Source organism: Paralichthys olivaceus, chromosome 2 (assembly GCF_024713975.1).
Source record: "Paralichthys olivaceus isolate ysfri-2021 chromosome 2, ASM2471397v2, whole genome shotgun sequence".
In the NCBI taxonomy this organism is placed as follows: Eukaryota; Metazoa; Chordata; class Actinopteri; order Pleuronectiformes; family Paralichthyidae; genus Paralichthys; species Paralichthys olivaceus.
The window spans coordinates 11,726,388-11,752,063 of record NC_091094.1 but is presented as its reverse complement, the minus strand read 5'-3'; the positions used below and the strand labels follow the sequence as shown (position 1 = coordinate 11,752,063).

Below are 25,676 nucleotides of genomic sequence, written 5' to 3'. Positions count from 1 at the left end.
TTGATTCATTGTTGAGTCTCATCCCTCATGAAGCGTTTGCTATTTTGTTTAATGATATAAATTAATTAGTAAACAATCCATTGAACATTCACTCAATTGAGCTCATGACTTGAATTGTGAAAGAGATAATTAGGCAATCTGAATGTTGAACTGATCATATCTCATAACACTTGATTGATGATAAAACAAAAGCCTATTTTATATATATTTTTATATATATTTTTTTTATATTATATTACCAATGTGACTTCACAGAGAAAAGAAGTTAAGTTAATTGCTAAACTAAACTGTTTGACAATTATAGACAATGTATTCTAAGTTACCAGGACAGAGTCACTTGTTGACTTGTTGGTACAATTTTAATTCATATTTAAAGTCTGATAATCTAATTTTTTATGTCCTAATAACATTTTTGTGTATGCCACACTGTATGAGTCAAAGTTTTTATAGTGTAACATTCTGCGTGTTACCCAGTCAACCTGTGTTTACCAATCAGGGACCAGCAGGACAGATTGAAGTCTTGTTAGGATCATACGAGGTAACATCTCAAGCTTGTGTGAGCCTGACAATTCTGACGCTCAACAGAAAAACACCTAATTTTACAGGCCAACATTCTTCACCGTGCTCCTTTCAACACAAACGCAATTTTGATGAGAAACAATTTAGAACAACAAATTCAAAAGCAGGGAGAGACGACTTCAATCCCCCGAGAGTTGCGTGGCATAGACGAAGACAACATTCCAGGAAGAGCTGTCAATCAGCATTTGTACAACGTGTGCGTTACTGTGCAACAATCAATGCCTCAAATACACAGGCTGCTCTTTGAAAAGCTCAACAAACACACGACTAAAATAGAGATCAATGTAAGGCCTCGCTTACTATGTTATCATACAACACACACACACACACATACTGGGCTCCGACAGGGCTTTTCTACCCATGAAAACAAATAACAACACATTTAACACGATGCCACACAATTAAGGATAAGACCTGGAGTAATGAGCATGTGGTTCTGTAACGATGCTACGCCTGCAGAGACTTTTATTTTCACAACAAAACACAGCTATAACATTCAATTTATCAAAACAGTTCTCGCAAAACCAACAGTTGTGTCTCTAGAGAATTAAAAGGTTATGTAAATTGTTCTGCAAAGTCACAATGTCAAACTCGTTCGCAGGTTGCCAAAGCTTTGCCTCGTCTCGAGTGGGAGAGAGGCTAATTTAAATAAAACAACTGTGCTGGAGAAACCTGCACCGCAGCCTGTAAAAATCACATCACGCAAAGTGAAAGCTTAGTTTGAAAATGTGGGTCACCCAAACATTTTAAAATAAGTAACAGAACATTTATGATGGTGTCTATAAAGAAAAAAAGGAAGGTATTGCAATAGAGGGAGCCATGTACGTTGGTTCTAGTCAATCAAAGGCGAGTTGTTGGATCAAATCCCCCCAGCATCGCACAGAGGTGCAGAGATGGGCTGATGAAAGGTGTCCCTGCTTCATCATTCATGCCTCGCATATGTGCTTTAGTGTCTGTGCGTGTCAGAAAAGTTTGAGGCAGAGGGACTGTGAACCAGCCTGACTGATGGCTGAAAAGAATGATCCTCTTAGGAGCCAGAAAGTTTACGCTTTGGTGCACAAATTTGCAAAGCTAGAGTACAAAGAAAAATGTTTCATGAAATGCTCATTCTTCAAGCTGTAAGTTTCAATTTCCACTTTAGTGAATCTGTCGCCGCCGCTTCTTTACGTCTGGGAGTAAAATAAAAAACGCAGACACAAGAGTCGGACCATGATTCTCATACCTGAGTTGAATATCTCCTGGTGTATCAGATCACCCCACACCGCAGGACAATGAAAAGCCAAATGTGGTCATTTCCACACAATGAGACTGAGGTAATACGAACCAGTCACACATTCTAATTGGTCCCCTGGTGCCAGGCTAATTTGCACTTAATACGATTTCCGCTGCATTGCACTGACTTCATTCTGAAAACAAAGAAGTGAGAAGTTTCTTTACGTCTTTTTAGATCTTTGATTACCAGTTGTTTTAGGACATCTGGAGTCACAGCTACTTAAACTATGCAAAAATCCCCTCTCATCTACCCCAAGTAAGACTGCATGAAAAACACAACCATGAATAACATATCCAGGTTTCTAATATCTTATTAGTATCTAAATATAAAGGGATGTTTCTGTTAGAGATGCTCTTCTATAGTCAAGTGTAGGAGTGCTCCAGTCATGGGTTTATCAAATTGTCTGTCTCGTGTTCATTTTTGTACTTGTGTTTTTTTTTTTACTTTGTTTTCTGGTATTTTTATTATATTTGTCAAATCATTTCCTCATGTCCACTATGGCACAAGCAAGTGGTTTAGTCATAGTATTCTTCTGAATTCTCTAAAACAATGAAGCTAACAAATGTACAATTACACAGCTTCTTCTACAAAGGCGTGATCAGGAGGCGTTGGTATTTTTATGCATGAAGTGAGCTTTTACTGGTTTCATGATAAATGGTCTCTGTTAAACTCTTTTCCTCTTTTATTGCTAATTATTATTTTGCTGGCCCTTAATCAAGCTCACTCAGTTCGTATTGAAATTGTTTCAACATGGTTTGAAAGAACAAAATGCCCCCCCCACACATAATTCTTAACTTAAACTAAACTGACGCAGACTTGGCAGCTCTGCAGTGAAAGTTGAAGTGTGCAGAATACACAGAGAGAGACCTGCACAGTTGACCTCAGCCTGGCTATCAACTCACACAAAGACTGAAGAGTTGACTCACACTGAGAGCTGCGACAAAAAGCTGCTAATTTCAGGGTAGTTCTTGGTATATTATCACATAGGAGCTGTATGAAATGAATGACTAACTAATTTGGAAAAAAACCCATGTGGATGTGTTTAAAAGGAGCTGCTGACGTGATTCTGGCCCACGTGCAGTCCGCAGGTCTGTGTGTCATTAGCTCAAGTAGACTGGTTTAGAGCTGAGGTGCTGAGGAGTCCCAGCAGAAGGCCCCACACATGTAACTGTGAATTTAACATTACATAGTTCCCTGGAGGCCATGCAGGGTTTACATCTGTGTTCTCAGCCCCAAAAAACACACACACACACACACACACACACACACACACACACACACACACACACACACACACACACACACACACACACACACACACACACACACACACACACACACACACACACACACACACACCCCTGAGCCACCTTCAATGCCAAAATCTCTTCACAAATACACCACAGTGCTAAGCTAAAAAGGGATTTCACTGTCAGTGCCTTCTTCCTTATGATATGACTGAGTCTTTCTCTCATGTGAACAAATGTACACCCAAGCTCTACTCTCTCTCCTTCTTCCTCACACACACGCACACACGCACACGCACACAGAACTCGCAGCGCTCGTGTATCTTTGCATCCGTATTACATTATGAGGCTCGATCAGGATGGACTATTTATCCTCTTCATTTGCCGCTAAATCCCATCCAATACAAACAGCTTTATCCCTTTTCCCGCTCTGCAGACCAGCATCTTCTTTATCTGGAGCTGTAACACACATACATACACACAATGTACAAATACATGTAGACCAGTTCGGCTGAGTACAACTGAATAATTCACTAGAGGTATATTTACAATGAGTTTCATTATGCGCACAGACACGTGTTCAGGTGACTATCATGCAAGAACCACAGGACAGGCCCCAGCTAAAAGTCAAACTTATAGGCAATGACCCAAAACCATTTGATTGACATCCAGAAATAAACAGCAAAATTAATGTAACTTTGGCTGCTTGAGCTCTTTTAATGAAAACAACAATGAAAGACCTGGTTCAATGATGTACTGAAGCAGAGTGGGATCACCTGACGCAACTCAGACGCAAATCATGTTCACGAATGAGGTCATGTATTGGAGCTTAATGCAAGTCACGCAGCAAATGGCAATAAATAATCGTGATTCATTACAAGTGACCTACATCAACAGTGGACGAAAAAACCGCTGAGCATTTTTCCTTTGTCATACATCGTTTGTCTCAGTAGTTCCAGCAGAGACTGGCAAAGTCACGGGTAAAAGGGATGTGACACAGTTAATCGTCGACCAAAATGAAACGTCCCAGTACCTTTTCTGGGTTTGACCATTGTTGGAAACAGTTTGGTTAATGTGAGCACACAAGTCAACTTGATGTTAGAAGCACAGTGACGCATTTTTGAATAAGGTTTCTTGCTTTTTTCCCCCTAGGAAGATGAGCCGTCCTCATTAGTCGGTTGAATTTGCTCACTTGTCATCAAACTGTTCATGTTTTCACCAAAGACATTTTGACATGTTCCACTCAGAAAAGAAAAACAGGTTTAAATAATGAAATGAACGAGGGCTGCTTCAGTTTCACAGTCTTTTTATAGTCGTGCTGACTCACTGGCGTCACAGGGTCACAGCTAACTGGGACACCTGAACAGAACTATTGTTAATGTTATTATTGAGGTAGCAATAGCTTTTTCTAATGTGACAAGTGAAAACGTCTTGAGGACTTTCTGGACTTCTCCTCCACATTGGCTCAAAAGTTGTGCCTAAAAAATATTGGAGCTGACGAAGGTTGAAACCTCAGAAACAGGCAATTGAGTCGACCCTGATTTTCATCTCAATTGCTTTGTCCACTGTTGTTTATAAAGGTCAACAACAAACTGTAAAGCTCAAATCCCAGAATTCATTCTTTATTTCATTTCTATTTGTTCATTTATTTGTTGAGGACAGTGCTTATTAATCAGCAAACAAAAGCTGTGTCTCTATTCAAGGGCTTCATCGAGCACTGGACATCTTGTCGCTTGCCGGCACAATTACCTCAATGAAAAATACGTCACAGTGAATCCTGCAATAGGTTGGGCCGCTAAAGAACCCACATGTTGTCTGCCGCATGAGAAGAAGCCTTCGAAAAGGGACAATCCAGTCGCATACTTTGAAGCAAACAGTCTACAAAGGTAGCCTCCGAAGGATGAAGCCACAGACTTGAGACACAGCTAGAATACTGTAAATGAGACAGTTAGCTGTACAAGCTTGTTTTCATCTGTTGTCCCAATAACCAGTTTTTACAAGGCAACCTGAAACACCAAAAACTGATTTTATGATTGTGTAGCACCAACCCATAATTAAAACACTACACCTAAAAAAGGGCTAAATAGCCCATGATTAAAATAGATTATAGAAATCAAGCAATAAAATGCAAACATACGCTTGTAAACAAAGTCAGATCTATTAATTATTACACAAGTTTGGCTTGCTTTAAGCCATATATTCAATTTGTATCAAAATGTTAAATAATCACTATTGTGTCAACAGGTAAACCACTCTAATGGTTGGTGGCTGTGACTGAGACGAACATTTGCCCGAACCTGCTGCGTCTATGTAATTATATAATGATACGTATTGTGTCCTATCAGCAGTGAAACAGTATGTGAAAAAAATGAACACATAATCCAGACAAAAACGCAAAATGTCTCTGAATACGTACGTTATTAAAAATTTGATTTTGTTTAAGCATCAGATGGGTTTTTTTCTACTTGTTTTAAGTAATTTAATCACTGGTAAGAGAGTGGGAGACCTTACATACTGTAAATGTAAGTGCCGAGGTGCGTACATACAGTAAGTGGGAGTATTTGTATTAGCAATGGCCCTATACAGAGTTAAATTTAGCCGTCATAGACACAGTAAGTATGTTCCAAATAACCATGAGAAAAGACTTCCCACTATAGCACTTACAGCCGAGTGCGTATGTGCGTGGGTGCAGGTAACGCAGTGGGATGAGGTAAGGTCTCAGTGGATTAGTGAACAACCTCGAGAGGAGACAATAAGAGGCCGTCAGGGGGGAGGAGAGAGGAGAGGCCTGATTAATGAAATATGAATGTGCTTACTGAATAGCTGTCATGGCCGCGGGATATTAAAACTACACCGTGCAGCTTGATGACTTTACCTCCACTCCGCTGACCCCAGTCGTCTTCAGACATCTCTCTAATCAGCATACACCTCATCGCAATCACCTGCACAAATTATCATCATCATCATCACCACCATCACGCTCTTCGTCACCATTTCCACCCACGCCTTCGCCTCCCGCTCCGTCTAGATCGTCACTTTCGCAGTGCAGCCGAATCACGCTGCCCCAGGAAATTGAAGTTGGCCAGATCAATAAATACAATATCTAATTAAATTAGCTGCCAAAATGAGGTGAAAATGTGAAAATGAGTGTTTGAAGGCGACGGGAGGAGAAACACGATCCAGTCATAACAATCAAAATGCTCATTTTTGACACACAGGCAAAAACAATGTGGTGAGGTCACAGCTTCCTGGTATTGATTCAGAAATGAGTTAAAAGAGGTGAGGCACTTATACTTTGGTGTGTGTGTGTGTGTGTGTGTGTGACCATGACATCATTCCTGGAGTGTCTAATCAAGGGGAAAGGGATCTGGCCTTTGCAGGAGGGCTGTAATGGAAACACAATTGACCTGCTTTAGTAAAAAAAACATGATACCTGCACTTTGCCCACACTTTCACAGAGACACCAAACGCCTCCGGTTCACCTGCGACAGCACTCGGCCTCACCACCTGCAAACAGATCCACGTGTATCTCCGCTCTTTTGAAGTTTTATCTTTTCTCAGCGAAGGACAGCGATTCGATGCGTGGCAAAACTCCATCTGTTCATTTCAATATGAATGGGCATGTAAGTTTGGTGCTGCTGGAGCGGCAGAGATGTGAAATTGCGGATGGCGTGCCGAGCGGCCCCGACACGCAGGGTTAATTCAAACTTCCTTTGATGTCTGTCTGTGTGTGAAATGAGCTGGTGGTCTGGAGTTAACACAAACACACACCAGCACATGCCTGCACGGCCACGCGCATATACACGTGTCATAATCATCACATCCCAAAAAAAAAAAAGTGACCACTCGTGTAGCCACATGAATCCAAGAACACGGTGGAGCACCTGGGCTCATGTCACTTACTGCATCGCATCAGAACTAAATCCATGGCACTCTTCAGGACTTAACTCTTGAGCATCACCAAACATTCGCTCACACGCCATCCACATCTGCACCACAATAGGGGCTAAGCTGCCTGTAAGCAAACTGCCGGCTTACACACACACAATACCTATGTAAAGCAGATGCTGCAGTTATACAGCAATGACAGTCAGATTGAATTTTTAACTCTTGTGTACAAATCATACTGTATCTGATTCAGTTCTGTGGCTTTAAAATATTTCTTCTCAGCTGAGTGATTGATATCTTCATTCCGCAACGTTTCACTCCCACTTTATTCAGTCGAATTTGAATATATATAAGGTCACATGAAGAAAAGCATTTATCTTAGATTTAAGACCAACATTTTATTTCTAAAGATAAGCTCAGTGATTTTGAATACAGTGTTCAAATGGCAACAGAAAAAAGTGAACAAAATATCATCATGACAGAATTAGTGATTAGCGCTTGGTTTTCAGTTTACTGTCAGAGCTGTTGTTTCAGATATCTGGACATATCATGAATATAAATAATGTTGTTATAAATAAATAGATTCGGGTTCATTATAACATACTCTTATTCCCATTTCAAAGGGAAAGTATTACATGGTACAAAACACAGCAGCATTAACAGCATGCTGGGAGAAAGTTACTCAACAATTTCATGAGTATAAAAGTGAAAAGTTACTGTAATATTGGTTGAGGAATGAAAATATTTCTCATTATCTTTCAATTTTACTGTGAAATAACACAAACAAAGAGGTAATGATGTTCTATTCGTCTCTAATCCGTCTAATGTGTGAAGCCAAGTCTCAGGCTTTTTATCACATCCAGATTTGAGCTGCGTCAATATTTCATAGAGTTTTAGTCTCTTGGATCCAACAGGTGTTGATGGTCAGACAGTTGTAACAGAAGGTTGATGAAGTGAAATTCTGTTTATATACTTCAAATGTGTTTCTCCAGGACTGTGACACCTTAGAATCAGATTCACATCCAGAGATTTGCACAAAACATTTCTGACACCAATGAATCTACCGAAACGTATATATTTAAAACGAATTATTCCCATGACATCCTCATCAAAATGTAATTGAGACTTGATATTTTACGTTTAAGCATAAACTTTATTGTCAATAGGAAGAAAACACAAATATATAGAACTAGAATTATAATTTTTATGAAAAATATCAACATACACATATTTTGTATGATCAAAATTTCTTTGTAAAAACTGTATTGATCATTGTAAAAATATCTATAACAAATCTAAAATGTATTTACATTTTTTTGCGCAGTTTGTAAAATAAACGTTTTCAAATCAGGAAAAATAAATGTCGATATAGTTTTGTCTGTGAAGGGCCTAAAATTAACTGATTAAACATAGAGCTCTAGTTTCAGTTAAAGTCAACAATGAAACTGTGCGTCATGTTTCAATTTTGTTTTGACAACATTTAAGCAATAACCTAATCTCTCAAACAAATGAAATATGTTGCCACTTAAGGTTTACAGATACTGTATGTTCTGCATATTGAAGATCTGATTAAAAGCACTCCCTTCAAACAAAAAAGCAGCCAACAAATTTTATTTCTAAGAGACAGCGTTTGTTTATATGAAATTTGTTTGTGTTGCAAAAGGTAAAAGGTAGTATATTTATGAATACATGCATTAGTGTATTTGTGATGCTGCAATTGTGGTGGTGGAGCATAAATCCCATCAAACAACTGAGCCCTGGGAAAAGGGCCAGAGGCAGAGATGAGAGTAAGTCCAGCTCAAAGCAAGAGAAGAGGGTAAATAGATTGTCGAGTGAGGGGGAGCGTCTCCTCCACATTAAAAAAAAGAGAGAGAACAAGGCAAGAGACACAGAGCGAGCTACGATCTGCAGAATTAAAAAGATGTAGGTAGCACTTCTGAAGACTCCTTTTAGAAGGAAGTGGAGACTCCTCGCTGCCTACATGATCAAAAATTTAAAACACTTTCCCAGGCCTTCTGCGGCGGTTCAGAGAACCACCCACTGCCGCGGCAAGCCAATTAAAGTTATTCAGAAGTGTGACCAATCAATCACGGACGAGTGCAGGTGGAGGAGAAAGAGAAGAAGAGGAGGACAAAACCTCACAGAGCTGGGAGACTTCAGCGCACACCCAAACTCTCACATGCAAACACGCATAAAAAAAAAAGACCAATGCATTTTGTGCACAGCAGATGCAAATGCCACACCTACCACTTCACACGTAGAGAAGCACTCCCTCTGTAGTGGAATGACTAAAGCACTTCACACCTGGAATTTTCTAGGGCATCACGCCACTCTACATTACCACTGCAACCCACTCAGGGAGCTCTACCCAGCTTTTTGTCCCTGTCGAGCATAGATAGCACCAAAGACACATCACGCGCTCTACGAAACATCAAACAGAAGACCACTGAAAATTACACAAGCATGCACGCATGCACTCTCTGCAAATAAGATGGAGACGAGGAGAAAAGATGTGCAGCGTAGGCAAAATAAAGCATCTTCCTCTGACAGGGCTGGAGCTTTAGCAGACCTCTAATCCCTTTCTGACACATAATGCTATATTGTCTTCCTTTTCAGCGAGTGTGAGGCCTTCGCTCCTCCACCAACAAGCCACCGGTGGCACGAATGTGTTCGCTTTTTTCTTTTCCATGGAAACATCCAGCAACAATTAGTTACACATAAACACAAAAGTCCCCAAATGTACCACAGTGAAAGTCAGTAACATTCAGACCCTCCGATCATGTGTTTTGTTCGGTGCTCTTCTTCACAGTTGGTCTTTCAATCCACTGCACTGGAATCAACAAGCGTGTGCGCACACACACACACACACACACACACACACACACACACACACACACACACACACACACACACACACACACACACACACACACACACACACACACACACACACACACACACACACACACACAGGAACAAATCCTCACTGTGGCTTTACAGCCTGCATAATTGATTTCAGTCACCTGGATCTGCTCCAAGACTGAACACTGAAAACCTGAGGAGGGTTAAAAATAGTGGCTAATATATAAAAACACAGGGCAGCGATATCTGCAAACCAAAAAATTAAATTAAATTTGTATTAGAATAAATATATTATTTAAGATTAGCAGATTTCAGTTTACCAGGGTTCAACAGAACAAACACGTAAAATATCAAAAGAAAACTACTAATCTGGCCTTGAAGCTGTATTCCTCCGCCAAACTGTCAAGTCGTAGTTTACATCCACATCTTTGCAGATGAGTATATGTAGTGAAGACTTGATAAAAATAAAAAAAAGTGTATTTTTCAAAACTAAACAATAACTTTAATTTCTATAAACAGACTCTGCATGTGAAAGTCTGTTGGCAAGGGACAAGATTTTGGAGCCTGAAGGCTCCTGGCTCCTGTTTCTCGTTTGATCCATCACGCAGGTAAACAGCCTGTGAGGAGAGCTAAAGAGGTGGAATGCATCGGCTTTTTGATTCATCTGCATTCACCTGGAGACAGCTGTAAATAGAGATCAGCCAAATGTCGCCTGGACTTAAAACACCTACAAAAAGTATCAGTGTTTGTGTTTTGTGAGGAGGATTGGACCGTAAACTTGGCCAGAATATCCGCTGTCTACATCGGAACCTCAAAATATTGGAAGTCGTCCCCACAGGTAATCCGACGTCAGATGAGGCTCCAAGACTGACCTTTACCTTCGACCTCCAAATTCTAATCAGTTCATCCTAGAATCCACGTGAACCTTTGAAGATACAGGCTACGTCTGTCGCGGAGGATTAAAAACAAACATAATATGAAAATGGAGACTGGGCACGAACACTATATAATCTGGATCGACTTTTTCTAAACTGTCATATTTCTATTGCAAAGCTATTTCAAGTAATTCCCTCTAAACACCAGCACAGGGATATCTGCGTGCAGGGCTGCGCTCTGCAGATATACGTGTATGTATTCTCATTTATATAAACACCGTAAACCAGTGCCAGGCCATCAAGCCGGGGAGCTGAGGAATCCTTGTAACCTTCCCCAGTGTCAGAAAACCAATAACAGGGCAGAAAAATGAATAGCGTGTGTGTTTGTGTGCTCTTCTGTTCTCCCGTCAGTGCAGGGGAGTCCGAGGCATGGGAGTAATGGTGCTGACCAGCTCTCACACTGCTTGTTGATCAGCTTGCTGCTGGTTTTATGTGTCTCTAATGTCCACTGTTATTTTGTCGTGTTTTATTTTGTTCCTTGTTTTGGGTAAATACACATAAATGCTAGAGTTGGCACATAACTAGGGAAAATTGAGCAGCACAAAGGTTCCAAATAGAAGCAGTTCACTAATAGAGCTTGTCTAAGCTTTCATGACCCTGATGTGTGACCCTGACGACCCAGCGCTCCTGGGATGTACTAATGGGATGTCTGAATGGGACTGAAGCCAGGTTTAAAAACTGAACATTTATTCCACTTGGGCACACAAATGGATGGTTAACTGCTGTAGGTAAAAAGGTTGCATAATTTAGTTCTGATTATTATGTATCACCTCAGTTATTTTGGTACCTGCCAAAGTGTCCAGACCAGCGTTAGGACTGGTTCATATAAACAGAGGTGTCACACTGATGCACAGGAGAAGCTAAGGCCATACTACTGAACCTGGCTCAAGTTTCGAGACTTTATTACATTTCTTTGTTTCTCTTTCTTAAACTTTTTGACATCTGAACTGAAATTCAAGTATCAAATCTAAACCTGAATGAAAAATATTAAACGACACTTAACCCTGATCAATATTTTATATAATCAAGTGTAAACAAAACTAAAATCTGCTATAAATGAACTTAACTTTCACTTCTACTTTAAGTGCAGCACATCAGGTGCTTCCAGTGCACATTATCATATCATCATTATGATTCATATGAGTAAAGACATCAGTGCGTCCTGACGGAAATTGACCCATCCATTTATCTTTTTAGAAAAACAACTATGAATGAAGTAACAGCACATCTTAGTTCAGCTTCTCTTTGGTCTGAACATAGAAATGTTTGAGCTCATCAAAGGCATCATGGTCTTTTGTGGTGAAACGTTAACTTTAACATGGACTGACTAGATTGTACTATTTGTCTACAATCTAATCAGGTGTAGATAAACAGCAGTAATGAATGACTAACACACCGTAGCTATTTTCAGACATGAACTCCTTAAAATGTCAGGAAAGTTGGTGTCTGGAAATTCTTCAGGACATCCATATAAACTCCACTGCGGAAATTGCGTGTTTTTGTTTACAGCACACTGACCAGTGTCGGCTGTTATCACCAAAAGCTTTCAAATCTTGATGTCTTTCCAAGCCGACATCTTCTGTGTCTTCTACATTTGGCACCACTTTAAGATATTTGTATTCTTTTTGGGTTTAAGAGGAGCAGGAGAGAGAGAGCCGGAGCCAGAGAGCGAAAACGCCTGTAATGTTTCAGACACATCCAGATAACAGGGTGTTGTTGTATAAGGTCCAGGCCAGAAGGTCGAGGGGAGGGAGAGTTGAGGGGGGAGGTCTGTGCTCTCTCTTTCTTACGCTCTCTCCTTTAAAGGTAACTGCTCATGGTGGGAGGCGGGACCCTCAGTTCTTCCTGTAAACTGTCCACAGACCCAAGAAGCTTTTTAATCAAGAAACAAATGGGAGTGAACAGCCCCTCACATCATCACCCCCCGATGGATCAGTGGTGCAGACACAGAGAGAGAGAGCAGGAGGTGACGCTGACATCAGCTTTGGGGGGGGGGGGGGGGGGGGGGGGGGGGGGGGTTGAGGAGTGAGAGTAGGGGTGATGTCGAGTGTAGCCCTGGGCATCTGAGACAGATTATTGGAAATTTCTGTAGTCAGCGAGAGTGAGTAAATCCACCGATGCTCTTTGGAGAGAGATCTGTGTTTGTCAAGAACGACTGTCTTCGCTGTGAGCAACCTTCTGTTTCCAGGAGGTGGAAGAAAGGTTGGACGAACACAGGAAACGTTCGGGGTTGTGTTCAGCCAGCGTACGACATCTCCCTTAGAGTCATGGAAACATACCTGTGCTGATCAAATTGAAGCAGAGGCTCCAGCAACGCTAACAACATGAAGGCAGACTTACCATGCGCCTGTGTGCACACGCACACACACATGTGCACTGGAAGCACTAGAGGCAAGAAGGTCTGTGCTGAACTGAGATAAACCTGCAGCCAGCATGTGGTCAGTCGGCTGACTGATGTACTTTCAGCCACACAGCACAGACAGACAGAGTGAAGAGCAGGCGTGAGGGAAAAAGAGCAAAAATATATATCATTCAAATAAATAAATGGGTGTATCCCACACCCATTAACCAGCACTCCGTCTTTCCATCCTCCTCACTTCAACGTGTGGGTTTATTGATCTGGTTGTGCATTTCCAGGTTTCAGGTTTCCAGTAATCAAGAGCAGCAAATGGCAAGAGGATAGGGTGGGGCGGCAGATAGATCCTCCGAGCACAGAGTTGTGAAGAGCCAGGATAAACTTAGGGCACCAGGCTAAATTATTGATGCTGATTAGACTCTTCTCATTGAAATGAATTAGAGAGACTTCAACATGTGTTGCACAGCAGCAGCAGCTTTGGTTCAACTTTAGCTGAGGACGTTTCTCTGACTCTCTGGGGAATAAGACATTGATGGAACGTAACTAAGTACATCTCTCCATATTAAAGGAAGTGAAAGATACGATTTCTGGCTCTGCCCATTTATCCCGTTCTTCCTTGGCTCATACCCCACCCCTCCACAAAATTCAAAGGAAATTGGTTCACTAGTTTATGAGTAATCCTGCAAAAAAAACATGATTTATTAACAGTTCCACCAACAGTTATTTTAAGAATCAAATACTAAAAAGTCCAAAATCTGAAATAAAATTTGTCAAGCAAAACTTTTTCTCCTGTCCTATATGACCCATTACATCTCTGTCATAACAAAGTAGAGAAGGGGGCCACAGGCTGTGAGCCATTGACTAAACTACATAACTGTATATGATGAGGTCATTTAAACTACATCCACTTCAGTCAGCTACAACAGTTAAATTCGACTTAATGGCCCAAAAGATTTAATGATGCTAACTAACAACCAAATACAGAAAACAACACCAACCTCCTTGGCAGTGGTGATAACATCTCAGTGTAGCAGAATGGGAACTTACACTTTTATACATTATTGATGATAATACTTCACTTAGATGTACTGCTTGTACATATTGTAAGGATCCGAGTACTTCTACCATCAGAGCACCTCTCTGCATGTGCATATACAGCTAATACACTGTGTGGCCACCTGGTGTCTACATATGAAGATGATAATATCTGTGATAAACCATCAAATCACAGTAATGACAGAATGTGGGTGTGCTGCTCATGTGTGCCTATTAAAAGTGCTCCGATCGAGGATAAGGGAACAATGCCAGTGTCCAGCGCTGCCTCTCATCATCACATACTGTAACACATCAAACGCAGCAGCACGCGGCATAATGAGGAGGACAAGGACTATAAACAGCATCCGTCTGCTCACATTTAAATGTACTAATTCTCGTCCTTCCCCTCTATCATTTCATCCATCTTGAGTAGTTTAACTCTAAATATACACTCAGAACTGCTTGAACATCCATCTCAGTTGTCAAGCAATTCTTCATCCTTTCCCTTTCTAAAAAACCCTCCTCCTCCTCCTCTGCTTTGAAAGCCACCCACTCTTCTTGTCTATCCGAAACTTCCTACTCCTCCGACACGTCACCCGTTTGATTTTAACCACTGAAATGAGTTTTAATATGTGTCAGACTCGGAGCTTGAACACAGTGTGTACAAAACTCAAACACAACAAAATATTGTATGTGTGTTGTTTAAGGCGACTGACTCAAAATGTATTCAGCTATTTTCTGTGCTGCCCTGTCTCAGCCTCTCTCTCTCTTTCACCCGCTACCTCGCTTGTCAGAAAAAATAAAACCTCAGCCGCTGGGAACTGTGCAGACCACATTATATTCAACTTACTTCCTTGTCTCTTTCCATGTAAGACAAACTCAGAAATAATTTGCACACACTTTACATTTTTTTGTCTATGACAATAAAGTGCGCATGAAGAGGAAGGGGGCGCAGAGGGAGGCAATCTTGTTACCAGCCGGCATAGCCCTGGGAAGATTTCTATCAGACACACGTATAGTGAGAGGCATCCATTTAGAAAATGGCTTTTCTAGGCATGCTGGGCCATTTAGCGCACCCTGTGACGACTCCTGTTTGGGGCCATGATAAATGTTCTTTCACACCCGCTCTGCAAACAGTCAGGCCAGCACACACACACACACACACGCACACGCACGCACATGCAGCCATATGGGCACCTTACACAAGACATCACTGGGACGGACGTGATATTTTTAGAGAGAGACAGGCCTGTTTGGGTTTCGCTTAAAGAAGAAAACCTCAGACACTTGTGGCGTAAATTAGATTAAATCCACAGAATGTAAAGCCCGCTGAGCATTAACATCACGTCAAAAGTCAGCTATGTCCACACGTCTCAGTTTTTAAACAACCATAACATATTTAAACAAACACATACACATTCTCAAGCCTGACTGATGTGGATATTTGGGACTTGATGCCAATATTAATAGTAATAAATGTCTGATATTGATATGTCAGAAGATTTATTTGTATATAGAAAAATAAAAGATTCCTAAGATGTGATTATAAAACACACATATAAGCAGGTATAGGACTTGAATGAAGATAACAAACTGAATTTGTTATGTTATGTAAAATAAAAGAGCATCTTTTCTGTATTGTTGATTCTGTAAAATAGACGTTGAGTGTTGAAAATATTCTCATTACATTGTTGGTTATTATAAATCTTTAGAAGTTTACAATGATCAAATCATTGTCTACAAACATGAATTTATGTTTGCATTTTATGTATGTTTATTTTCTTCATTAAAGTTGTTTGTATTTGTTTTCTTTGTACTTTATAATAAGTTATAATAATAAATAATAAGGTTTATGCTTAAACTGGAAAATACCAAGAGTCATTTACATTTCTTTTTTGATAACATCTTAGGAATTATTGCCATTTAGTCTTATGGGGTTAGGGTATCGGCCGATTTATCGTATCAGGAAATTTTTATCCCCTAAGATTGGTATCACCATCGTCCACTTAAAGTCCATATCAGTCGGGCTCTCCTGAAAAATGCACCACGATTAAATAAATGCTTTTTTTATGGAAGGACAACATTTTGGAAATTCTGAATTTTCAGAAAAAATATACTATCACCTTGACACCAAGTGTAACAAATAAAAATTTTAGAAATTCACATTGCTCAGTGGAAATGCAGAAACAAATATTTGCACAAACTGAAAAAAGCTAATATTTCGATGGATAAACATACTGAGTTGTGTTTTGTTAACACTGGACTGACTCCTCAAATTCAACCCATACCTCTATCATGCAATCTGAACATCTGCTTTATATCCACTAATCGTTAACCTTTACACTAGCAAGTTCCCCGTCATCGCACTTCCTCCTCTCTAGGATCCATCAATGTTGACACCAAACTATGAGCCGTCCCACTAACCACTGTAGCTGCTTGTATTAGAGCTGCCACAGGCACCGCACCGGCTGGATGAATCACACTCACCCAAACAGCAATAATGAAGCATTTATCTCAGGGTGCATTACAAACCCTGGAAGCACGGTGAACATGCACACATGGCGGGAAAATGATGAAACAGTGTCAATCACACTCTGCTCAACCATCTGCTCGACCACAAGACAGACACGTGTTACCCACAGCCGCATTCAGGGACGCAGACAACCAACTTCATTTTCGGGTTTGTTAAACCAAATGAATTTTTTGCCTATAAAATAATATAGTACATCTTTGATCTTAAGCCCCTGTTTCATGAGATTTTGTGAAAAATAAGTAAAATCTAAATTGAAAGTTCATAGGGATTTTTAGGTCAAAAAAATTGACAGAAGCTGAGTTGCAATTGAAAAAGTAAGAATTATGTCGAAGATTTGCAGTGCTCTGTGTGTGTGTGTGTGTGTGTGTGTGTGTGTGTGTGTGTGTGTGTGTGTGTTTGCGCACAAGGACTTGGGAGTCCATGTTGTACAACCTCAGCCAGCACAATCTTACTGATTAATAATGGAGGAAAATAGCAGCGCGTCACATCCAAGCATGACGTCAACTCACCGATCTCATCTGCTGAGTTCCGGTGACGTGCTGCAGAACCTTTTCCAGCTCCTTCTCGATACGTCCGGCCCAGTGAATCATTCTGCAAAATGAAATTAGACATTGTCAATCTGCATCCCTCGACATTATCTCATCAGCATGACATCACACAGACACTGGTTTCTCCATCGGAGATTGAGTCTGTTTGTAAGTCTCTTGCCATCTTTGTGTATCTCCCAAACTATGCTTGCTCCCAGATCCCTATCTGGAACTCATACTGTCAATCTCTGCTAATGTCTAGGTTAGTCATCAGAACCTTCTCTTCATATCACACCTTGCATATATCTGGTCGTCTCTGGCAGGACTGGCGGCGAACGTGTCTGCCATGGCTCGGTTGGGATCAGTGGCTCTGCAATAAAACTGCTCTGGTCTGACAGAAGTGCACCCTAAGCAGGAGCTGATCTCCGGTAGACGGAGCCAACTTTGGAATTAAGAGATCAAACGGCTGGAGCTCATCACTGTATATCTCCCAGCAAGCAACAAATGACTTAATGGATCAAGATTTTCACTAGATCATTTTAAAGCTGCAGCGAGAGGCCGACCTGCCAACCTGGATACACACTGAACAATCTGTGTGCGTGACCGACGACAGAAACTCTCACTCAATCTCAGTCAGATGAATAAATTCTGTTGTGTGTTTGCGAGCCAACCACTGACTGCGTGCCAACCTTTTCCTTTCAGCAGCCTGCAGATAGCTAATCACTAGCATCAACAGCACAACAGAGTCGTTTGTCTTTTAATATGACGATGGAGACAAATGTCATCTTTAAATGTCAGATTTGCTCAAAAGACAAGCAGGAAGACAGATTTATTAAATTGCACAAATCTGCCGAGCAGTGACAGCGCTCGACGTAATCACAAAGCCGGAGCGGGCCTCATCAGAAGAGTAACAGAAGAGCAAACACGCCAGCGAGCACAGAGCCCTGGCTGTGTTTACGGGGACAAGATTATGAGGACGCGAGAGGGCCTCCAAAAAGGACTGTGCAGAGCGGGACCGCTGGGGAGAGGCCGCTGACTATGAAAAGGTCACCTCGATATGAAATAAAAACAAGCTTACAGTGAGAGCAGAGCCGAGCACGGCGCAGTGATACTAACAGTGAGGGACATTACCTCTGTCCCCGAGCCAGGCAGACTTCTTACGCAACTTCATTAGTCTACATGCTACACACACACAAACACACACACACACACACACACACACAGGGCCCTATGTTATGTCTCATATTGTAAGTATATGTGAAAAAGAACAATGCCAAAACGTCTCAAAAATCTCAATACTGACACAAGCAGTCTTAAGAGTATTATTGATTTGATATTAATAATGATAATTTGGGTATCATAATTAATAATTATAATTTTAATTAGTTGTAGATAACAGGGATAAGAGAATATATGTGTTCCTTGTTCAGCACAAAGATAGTACGTAGGCTGGAAAAGAAATTCATATCATTGGATATATTCTCTCTCTATAATATCTCAAATACATTATCCTATGGAGATATTGTATGTCACAGATAAAATGAAGAACCAACTTGACATGGTTACAAAACTGTGTCAACATAAGCAAACACTAGTTCAGCTTTTCAAGAGATTTTCAAATATCTGATTAAATCAAGACACGTTATCAAGATTATAAAAGTCTGCCACCATCTTTATTCTGCTGCAATGGTACAAAAATGTCACAGTCAAATATCCAAATTATGATCTATCAATGAGTTAAATCAATAACAGATAACATACTTCAGCATATAGTCTCACATCGTGATAAAAACAGATATTAGCCTTTTCACTCCAGCTTCTGGGTGTTGACATTTTTCAATCGTTTGCATAACATCAAATACATCAATAATACAGAAAACGACAGATGACCAATAGTCGACCATGCAACTATTAAAACTGACATGCATCAGGGCAGGTCATTTGACGCTGACCGTGAATATTTATTTGCTCTTGTAAAACGACTTGAGATTTGGGCTAATTGTAAATCAAAGTGGAAAAACATACACAGACCCCTTCATTCAGCTATAGAGAGATGGGGAGATGCTGCTTTGGTAAATGCTTTGAGCCCTTATGTGTGGTGAAAGCTCTTATCTCCCTTAAAAACACAGACGAGACATTGTCATTGGACAGCGCATGTAGGTCAACTCTTTGTAGTTTGATGTTGGATTAAAACCCTGCCATTTGTCTCTTGGTATTTTTTCATGTATTATGATTTAAGTGAGACAAACATTATGGAAAAGTAGATTAAACATCAATATGTGAACTCTGCTGCCATGAACCATGACCTAAGTGCAATACTGAGATATCTTTAAGGGCAGAAGGTGGAATGATTTTGCATGTGTGGAAATAAGATTTTTCCCCCTAAAATGTAGCTGCTCTGAGTTTTCATTGCAGCTTTCTAGAGAAAATTGGACATTCGTACATTTACATTTAAGTTACTGGAATACGTTTTCACCATATAGTTTATATGGAAATAATTTCCTCCAAACAAACACATACACACACACACAATACACGAAAACCACACAAATATACTAACTACATGCAATTCTGATTAGGCTGCAAGACAGCAAGGTCCAAAGAAAGAACGCTCTCTTGGCACTGCTGTCAAAATGGACTACAGGACATTCTGCCCTTCCTCAGCTAGTGGCTATCAGACCATCAGCACACACATTCTCAAACCTGTGTGTGTGTGTGTGTGTGTGTGTGTGTGTGTGTGTGTGTGTGTGTGTGTGTGTGTGTGTGTGTGTGTGTCAGGCCTACACACCCACATGGACACAGCCACAGCTACTCCCTATACACTTCAATTAGCCAACAGTCAAATTTTAGCAAATAGCACAAAGACTTGGGTGACACGAGACCTAGTTTTGAAAACCCAGGGGAGGACCGGATTTAAAACAACAACAAAACCAGACCTGGACCTCACCTATTTTTATCTGCTCAAACAAGAACACTGGCTAACACTGATTATAATAAAATATAATGAGATTACCATTGTTTTAATACAATGCTATCTCTAATCCAGCAGTTACAATAATCTCAGTAGTTTGTAATATTTGGAGGGAAAAGCAGAGCATGAGGATGTTGCTATAAGATTATACATGCAGCCTCGCATTTGACCATTGAATGAAAGTATAATTTAAAACAAAATATGAATGCAAATACAGCAAATATAAATTAAACATTCATGTTAAAAGGAGAAATGATCTGCATTCTTTTTAATTATGGTGATCAATCAAATCGATGACGGAGCTAAAAATCAATCAGCAGTAATATGAAGGAAAACTGATTTTTCTGTGAATGTCACCTTGGCCACGAGGACCAACAAAACCCTGAAGATTTCATGTAGATTATCCAGTGGATGCATCAGGGAGAAATGTATATTTCTGTCACCTGTGATGAGCCTGACTGACCAACCGTCCAAACAGGACACACTCCATCAGATCATCACAACACCAGCATCATTAAGAGGACCCGAAGCCACATATCACAGACTGGAGAGGGCAACAGTTGCTCTTATAGTTTCATGAGGGTTTTGTATCTTCAGAGTAAATATGAACTGAATTTAAATTAGGCAAAATCCATTTACAAAAAAACTGTATTTGGTTTCTATTCATCATCGTCTTTTATTGGATCTTTCTATGACGCAAAGGTGGAAAATTGTTGCAGCAGACCTTGTGTTTCTGCCTCTGTGTCACTCAAGGTTAAACTCTTAGTCTGTTTCACATAAGAGAAGAGAATCGTGCTTTACTCTACATTATCACAGCAGAAACAAATTCCCCAACAACAGGTGCAACGATGAAAAACTCCAACAATAGTTTCCTCGTCTGAAAAAAACAGCTGGAAGCTCTGATACTTTTCTGTGCCTAAAGACACACGGATAAAGCAACAGTGACATTTCTACCAGATTTCTACCAATTAAACCTCTAGTATTTGCTTTAATACAAAATAAAAGGAATCATGACTGGAAGCCATGTTGCTATAAATAATCTTGAAAATAGTTTAGTAGTTTGTGTGAGAATTTAAATGAGATGCAGGGAGGGGAGCTTTAAAGACCTGGCGGCTCCTGTGCCATTAACTAATTGGTTTATTCTCTGAGTCAATATTATCCGGTTAAAAAAACACCACTGTATCCTGCTGTGGGATAGACGTGATTATTTCCACGGTGCCTGTGCACTATACGCTGGAGGACTCTCTAGACTAGCCTCGTTATGGCTCAGCCTATCCATCGTGCGTAATTCTCCCCATAGTGACACCAAGACAGCACATGGACCATGATTACTATTATTCATAATTTTAATGCAACTGTTTGATTTTTTTTACCTTGTGGATGTTAAATCATTGCTTTTAGGGATCATTCGCCTGTGGCACCTGTGCATGATTCCTGGTAGCCTGTTTCCTTGTTGGCTATGTCTAAATTGAATAAGGATTTGGGTATTAAAAGCCACTGCCCACAACAACAACATGGTCTCTGTGAGAGCCACAGTCTTATGAGGCAGCATTAGAACAGACACGCTGCGTCTGTGGTGGAGGGGACAGCGACTTCAAGGTAAACACCACGGCCGCATGTGCAGGCTCGTCCGGGGGCCACCTGTCCCAGTTCCGCGCTGCGCTCCCCCCGGTTCATCCACCCACAAAAACACAACACGGTGCGGGGTACTTACGTGTAGTGCTGCGGGAAGAGGTGGGTCCCGACTGTCGGCGTGGAGACACATATGAGAAGTAGAGTTTGGACCGCCAGCAGGCAGAAAAAGCCGCACGACTGCGCGCAGATCGCCATTTTCCATTAAATATTCAAGAAACTGGGATAAATAAGAGCAGCACCGGAAGGACAGTCTCTGGCAGCGCGGAGCTAAGAATAACCGAGCTCCGGAGAAAGTGTGCGTGTGTGTGCGGGGAGGGAGGTGGAGGTTGGCGGAGGCTTCTGGACACTTCAGCCGGCAGTGAAATCTCAATCAGAGACACACAGAGAGAGAGAGGAGGGTTGGCAGCTGGAGATCAGGATGAGGAAAGAGCTGCTGCTGCTGCTGCCTCTGCTGCTGCTGCTGTGGATGATGATGATGATGGTGGTGATGATGATGTGTCTCGCTGCCTATTTGCGTACTCGCTGTCCTCCCTCCCTCTCCGCCGCCACCGCGTACATTTGCTCCTTTTTCCTCTCGCACTCTCTCCAATGAAACGACCACACAAGCGTAAAGTTTCCGAAGACAACAAGAGAATGTTCACACGTCTACTTTTCACAATAAAACCACTTTCTTCTCAAGGCCTAATCGCTTTGAACCGGAGAGGTCTGCAGAAACAATTACACTTATCTTAACATCATCAGTAAAATGCATTCACGAAAGGACGGTGTTACATCATGGCAGCAGCCCTGAGTAACCATAAGTAGCAGAATTATTTGTACAAGCATGTTACATCATGGCAACCTGAATAGCTGCTGTAAGGATATATATTTGGTATCCTGGCATGGCACTTAATCAAGCATTATACAAGTGTTTCGCACAATTCCTTACGTTAGTTCTGGTTTCTTTGTTGTTTTCAACCTTGACTTTATATCTATTTCAATGTGAGTACCCTGAGAACAGTGTCAAATTATTTGAATACCTTTCCTTTGATTTTAAATGTAATTCTGCTTCTTGTCTCTGATGTTTTGTATTCTTGTTTTTATCTGTCCTGTTTGTGAAGCACCTTGTGACCACTGCTATGAAAGCTGCTGTGTAAATAGAGCTATTATAATTATTTTGTATGTGTACACACACTTGGCCACTACAGCCAATTCTGTACTGTGGATTACTTTATTTTGAAGGTCCACTTCCCTAACTTCCCATATGCAATCAGAGCATCTGTAGCGCTTGACTCAGCTGTTGACACGAGTGGTCGTAGCCCATTCCTGTGCGACAGGCGGGGGCGCGCATCAGGCCACCTCCTCTTCCTCCTCATGTCCACTCTCCTCCACGAGCCGCATCCTCCCCAAAGTCGGAGTTTCGCGCAGAAATCAAGGCTTTATTTTGGTAATTAGAGGCATGACTCTGGAGGGGCGGATTGTATTAACTGGAGTGTAAACATTCAGCAATCACCTTGGGGGCTGCTCTCCAACTACATTTGTTCTACTTATTTGCTCATCTGGTCCAGTGGATGAACATTTATTTAAATGAATACAGGGAGAATTAATAAGCTCATTTTTGGAGATACCTTGTTATTGTTTCATTCTGTCACCTGCTATTTAGACGAGGGGAATTATTTGAAATGTAACTTTACAAAATGGGCACAGCCGTGTCAAATCAAGGATTTTCCTAAAAAGGGGCCATACAGGGGCGACAATTTACACAGAGGGGCCAATTATCTGTCCAACATCCACAAACAATTACTGATTGTGTCCTTCATGTTACTGTTAGCTCATCACTATGAGCAAAGACGTATATCATTGACGATATTTAGAAAATTGTTGAAGCACATTGTTTACTTCAAAGATACTAAGAAATGTCTTTATATTCTTAAAAAATTGTCACATTTATTATTAGTCCGGACTAGTTTTATATTTAAGGTGGGGCTGATGCCCCCCTGGCCCCGCCCCAGGATCCACCCCTGGGTCATGGTACGTCTCCTTATCTTCCATAACTGAAAGCCTCTCAATAATGATAAGTTTCCTAATAAGGTAGGCTGCACTGTATTACATTTTAGAGGATGAAGTTTTCCTCTGCACATTGTCAGATACTGTTCATTTTTAACGGTAAACGAGGAGGAAGATGCACTGAATCCTCAGAGTAAATCTAATTTAGCATGAAGTTACCCCCCGGAGAGCATATCTCTCTCTCTCCCTGTCAGCTCTGTCAGCTCTGTGTGTGTATACGTGTGTTTCTGTGGCTTTTTGCACACGTGTGTATCATTGTATGTGCTTCTGTTTCTGTCTTGGTGCCTTTTCTTGCACTGGTTGTTTTCCTGTTTGTTCTCTGATCTTCCTATGTGGGTGGTGCACACTTTCATTTTGTTCAATAGAGTGTAAAGATGAATAGATTTTTACATAAACTGTGTACATTGTGTCTCTGTCCTCAATGTCCTCAGGTATTAAAGTTCTTTGCAAACGGAGACTAGGGGAAAACATGTCCGAGGCATTATGACCAAGAGTCCCTGGATCAGGCCACTCCTACATCCCTCCGTTTGCTATAAGCATAGACAGCCGGTCTTGTGGCCGTGCTGTCCTTGGCTCAGTCAAGTCAGCAGGGGCCACGCAGGTGCTCTGCTACCGAAAGCCACACAGCAGTCGTCAGGGTTGCTGCACAGCATTTCTGTCTTATCGCTGACAGTGAAGACGGGGCTGTTTTGGTATAAAGGACACACTGCAGGGCACAGACCTCAGCAGGGGAGGAAAAACCCAGCCGATGGCAGGGATGAAGCGCAATGCAGCGGCTGATCCTCTCTCATGTTCATGGACGTCACAGATCATTCGGTCAAAACAAATACTTGTGGCTTGTTCCTCAGGAAATGGCAAACAAAAATAATCAGATTATACTGCGGAGACACTATTTTTTGAGACATATTGAGCAAACGATCTGAGGTAGAGAATCATGACAGCATTGTTTTGATTTATTATTATTATTATTCTTCCATACACGGAGTGAAATGGCCACAATTGATGGCTACTCTCACACATTTATTTAGCGTACCACACTTCCCATCAGGAAGTTAATGATAACAAACAGATACTTGTGGACAGATGTGGGCAGGCTGACTCACACAAAACATTTCTGCTGACTCACAGCCGCCCCTTCATTTTCTCTCCATTCAAACATACATTAGGCAAACATGTCTCTATTTACCTAGTGCACAGGGCCTAGAGAAAGAAAAATTAATGCAAATTAAATTTTAAACGAATGCACTTTCAGTAGTTGTCTCCAACAGAAGGAAGTGTGTTTTGTTATCTGTGTAAATAAAACATCAGTGGGTCAGGATGTCTCTCTGGATGGATACGATGCCTCTGGGTGTTTTGCAGTTGCAGGGACCAAGAGATGAGTGGCAACCAATTTCAACAATCATTCCTGATGTATGGCCTTGTCATATTACTACCTTAAATGCAAATTAAATTTCATCTGCCTGTATGTTTGTGTGGTTGTGGGGCGGAGGAGTGGCAGATAAAAGAGGTGATTGCCACCCCAGGGCCTCGGATCTCGTCGAAGACACTGCGCTGCTCGTACAGAATCCACTCTTTATTATAGCGTATCGATCTGGCCCTGCTAAGGGATCTGCTCAGTGAAAACACACAGATCAATGACCTCAAGCTCTGCTGAGCGTCCAAACTGTGACAACAGCGGACAAGAGGCGGGCCTCTGCTGCTCAGGGATCTCTCTCATTGGCCGCGCAGTCTTCTCCTGAAGAGATTGACCTGCCAATCTGTTATTGATCGAGGGAGGAGAGCGGAAGGA

General features: G+C 41.2%; 1 protein-coding gene across 5 annotated transcripts in view; it reads right to left on the bottom strand.

Moving 5' to 3' along the window:
• cacna2d2a (calcium channel, voltage-dependent, alpha 2/delta subunit 2a) overlaps nt 1-22,185 on the bottom strand; it is a 140,026-nt gene extending 117,841 nt beyond the window's left edge. For all 5 annotated transcript variants that reach the window (XM_069535948.1, XM_020101567.2, XM_069535971.1 and 2 more), the window contains exons 1-2: nt 21,921-22,185; nt 17,218-17,299 (exon numbers count right to left, since the gene is read on the bottom strand). In XM_069535948.1, coding sequence (XP_069392049.1) covers nt 17,218-17,299; nt 21,921-22,036 — 198 coding nt within the window. In that variant the 5' untranslated portion in view covers nt 22,037-22,185. The remainder of the gene's footprint in view (nt 1-17,217; nt 17,300-21,920) is intronic.
• Nucleotides 22,186-25,676: the final 3,491 nt, after the last annotated feature.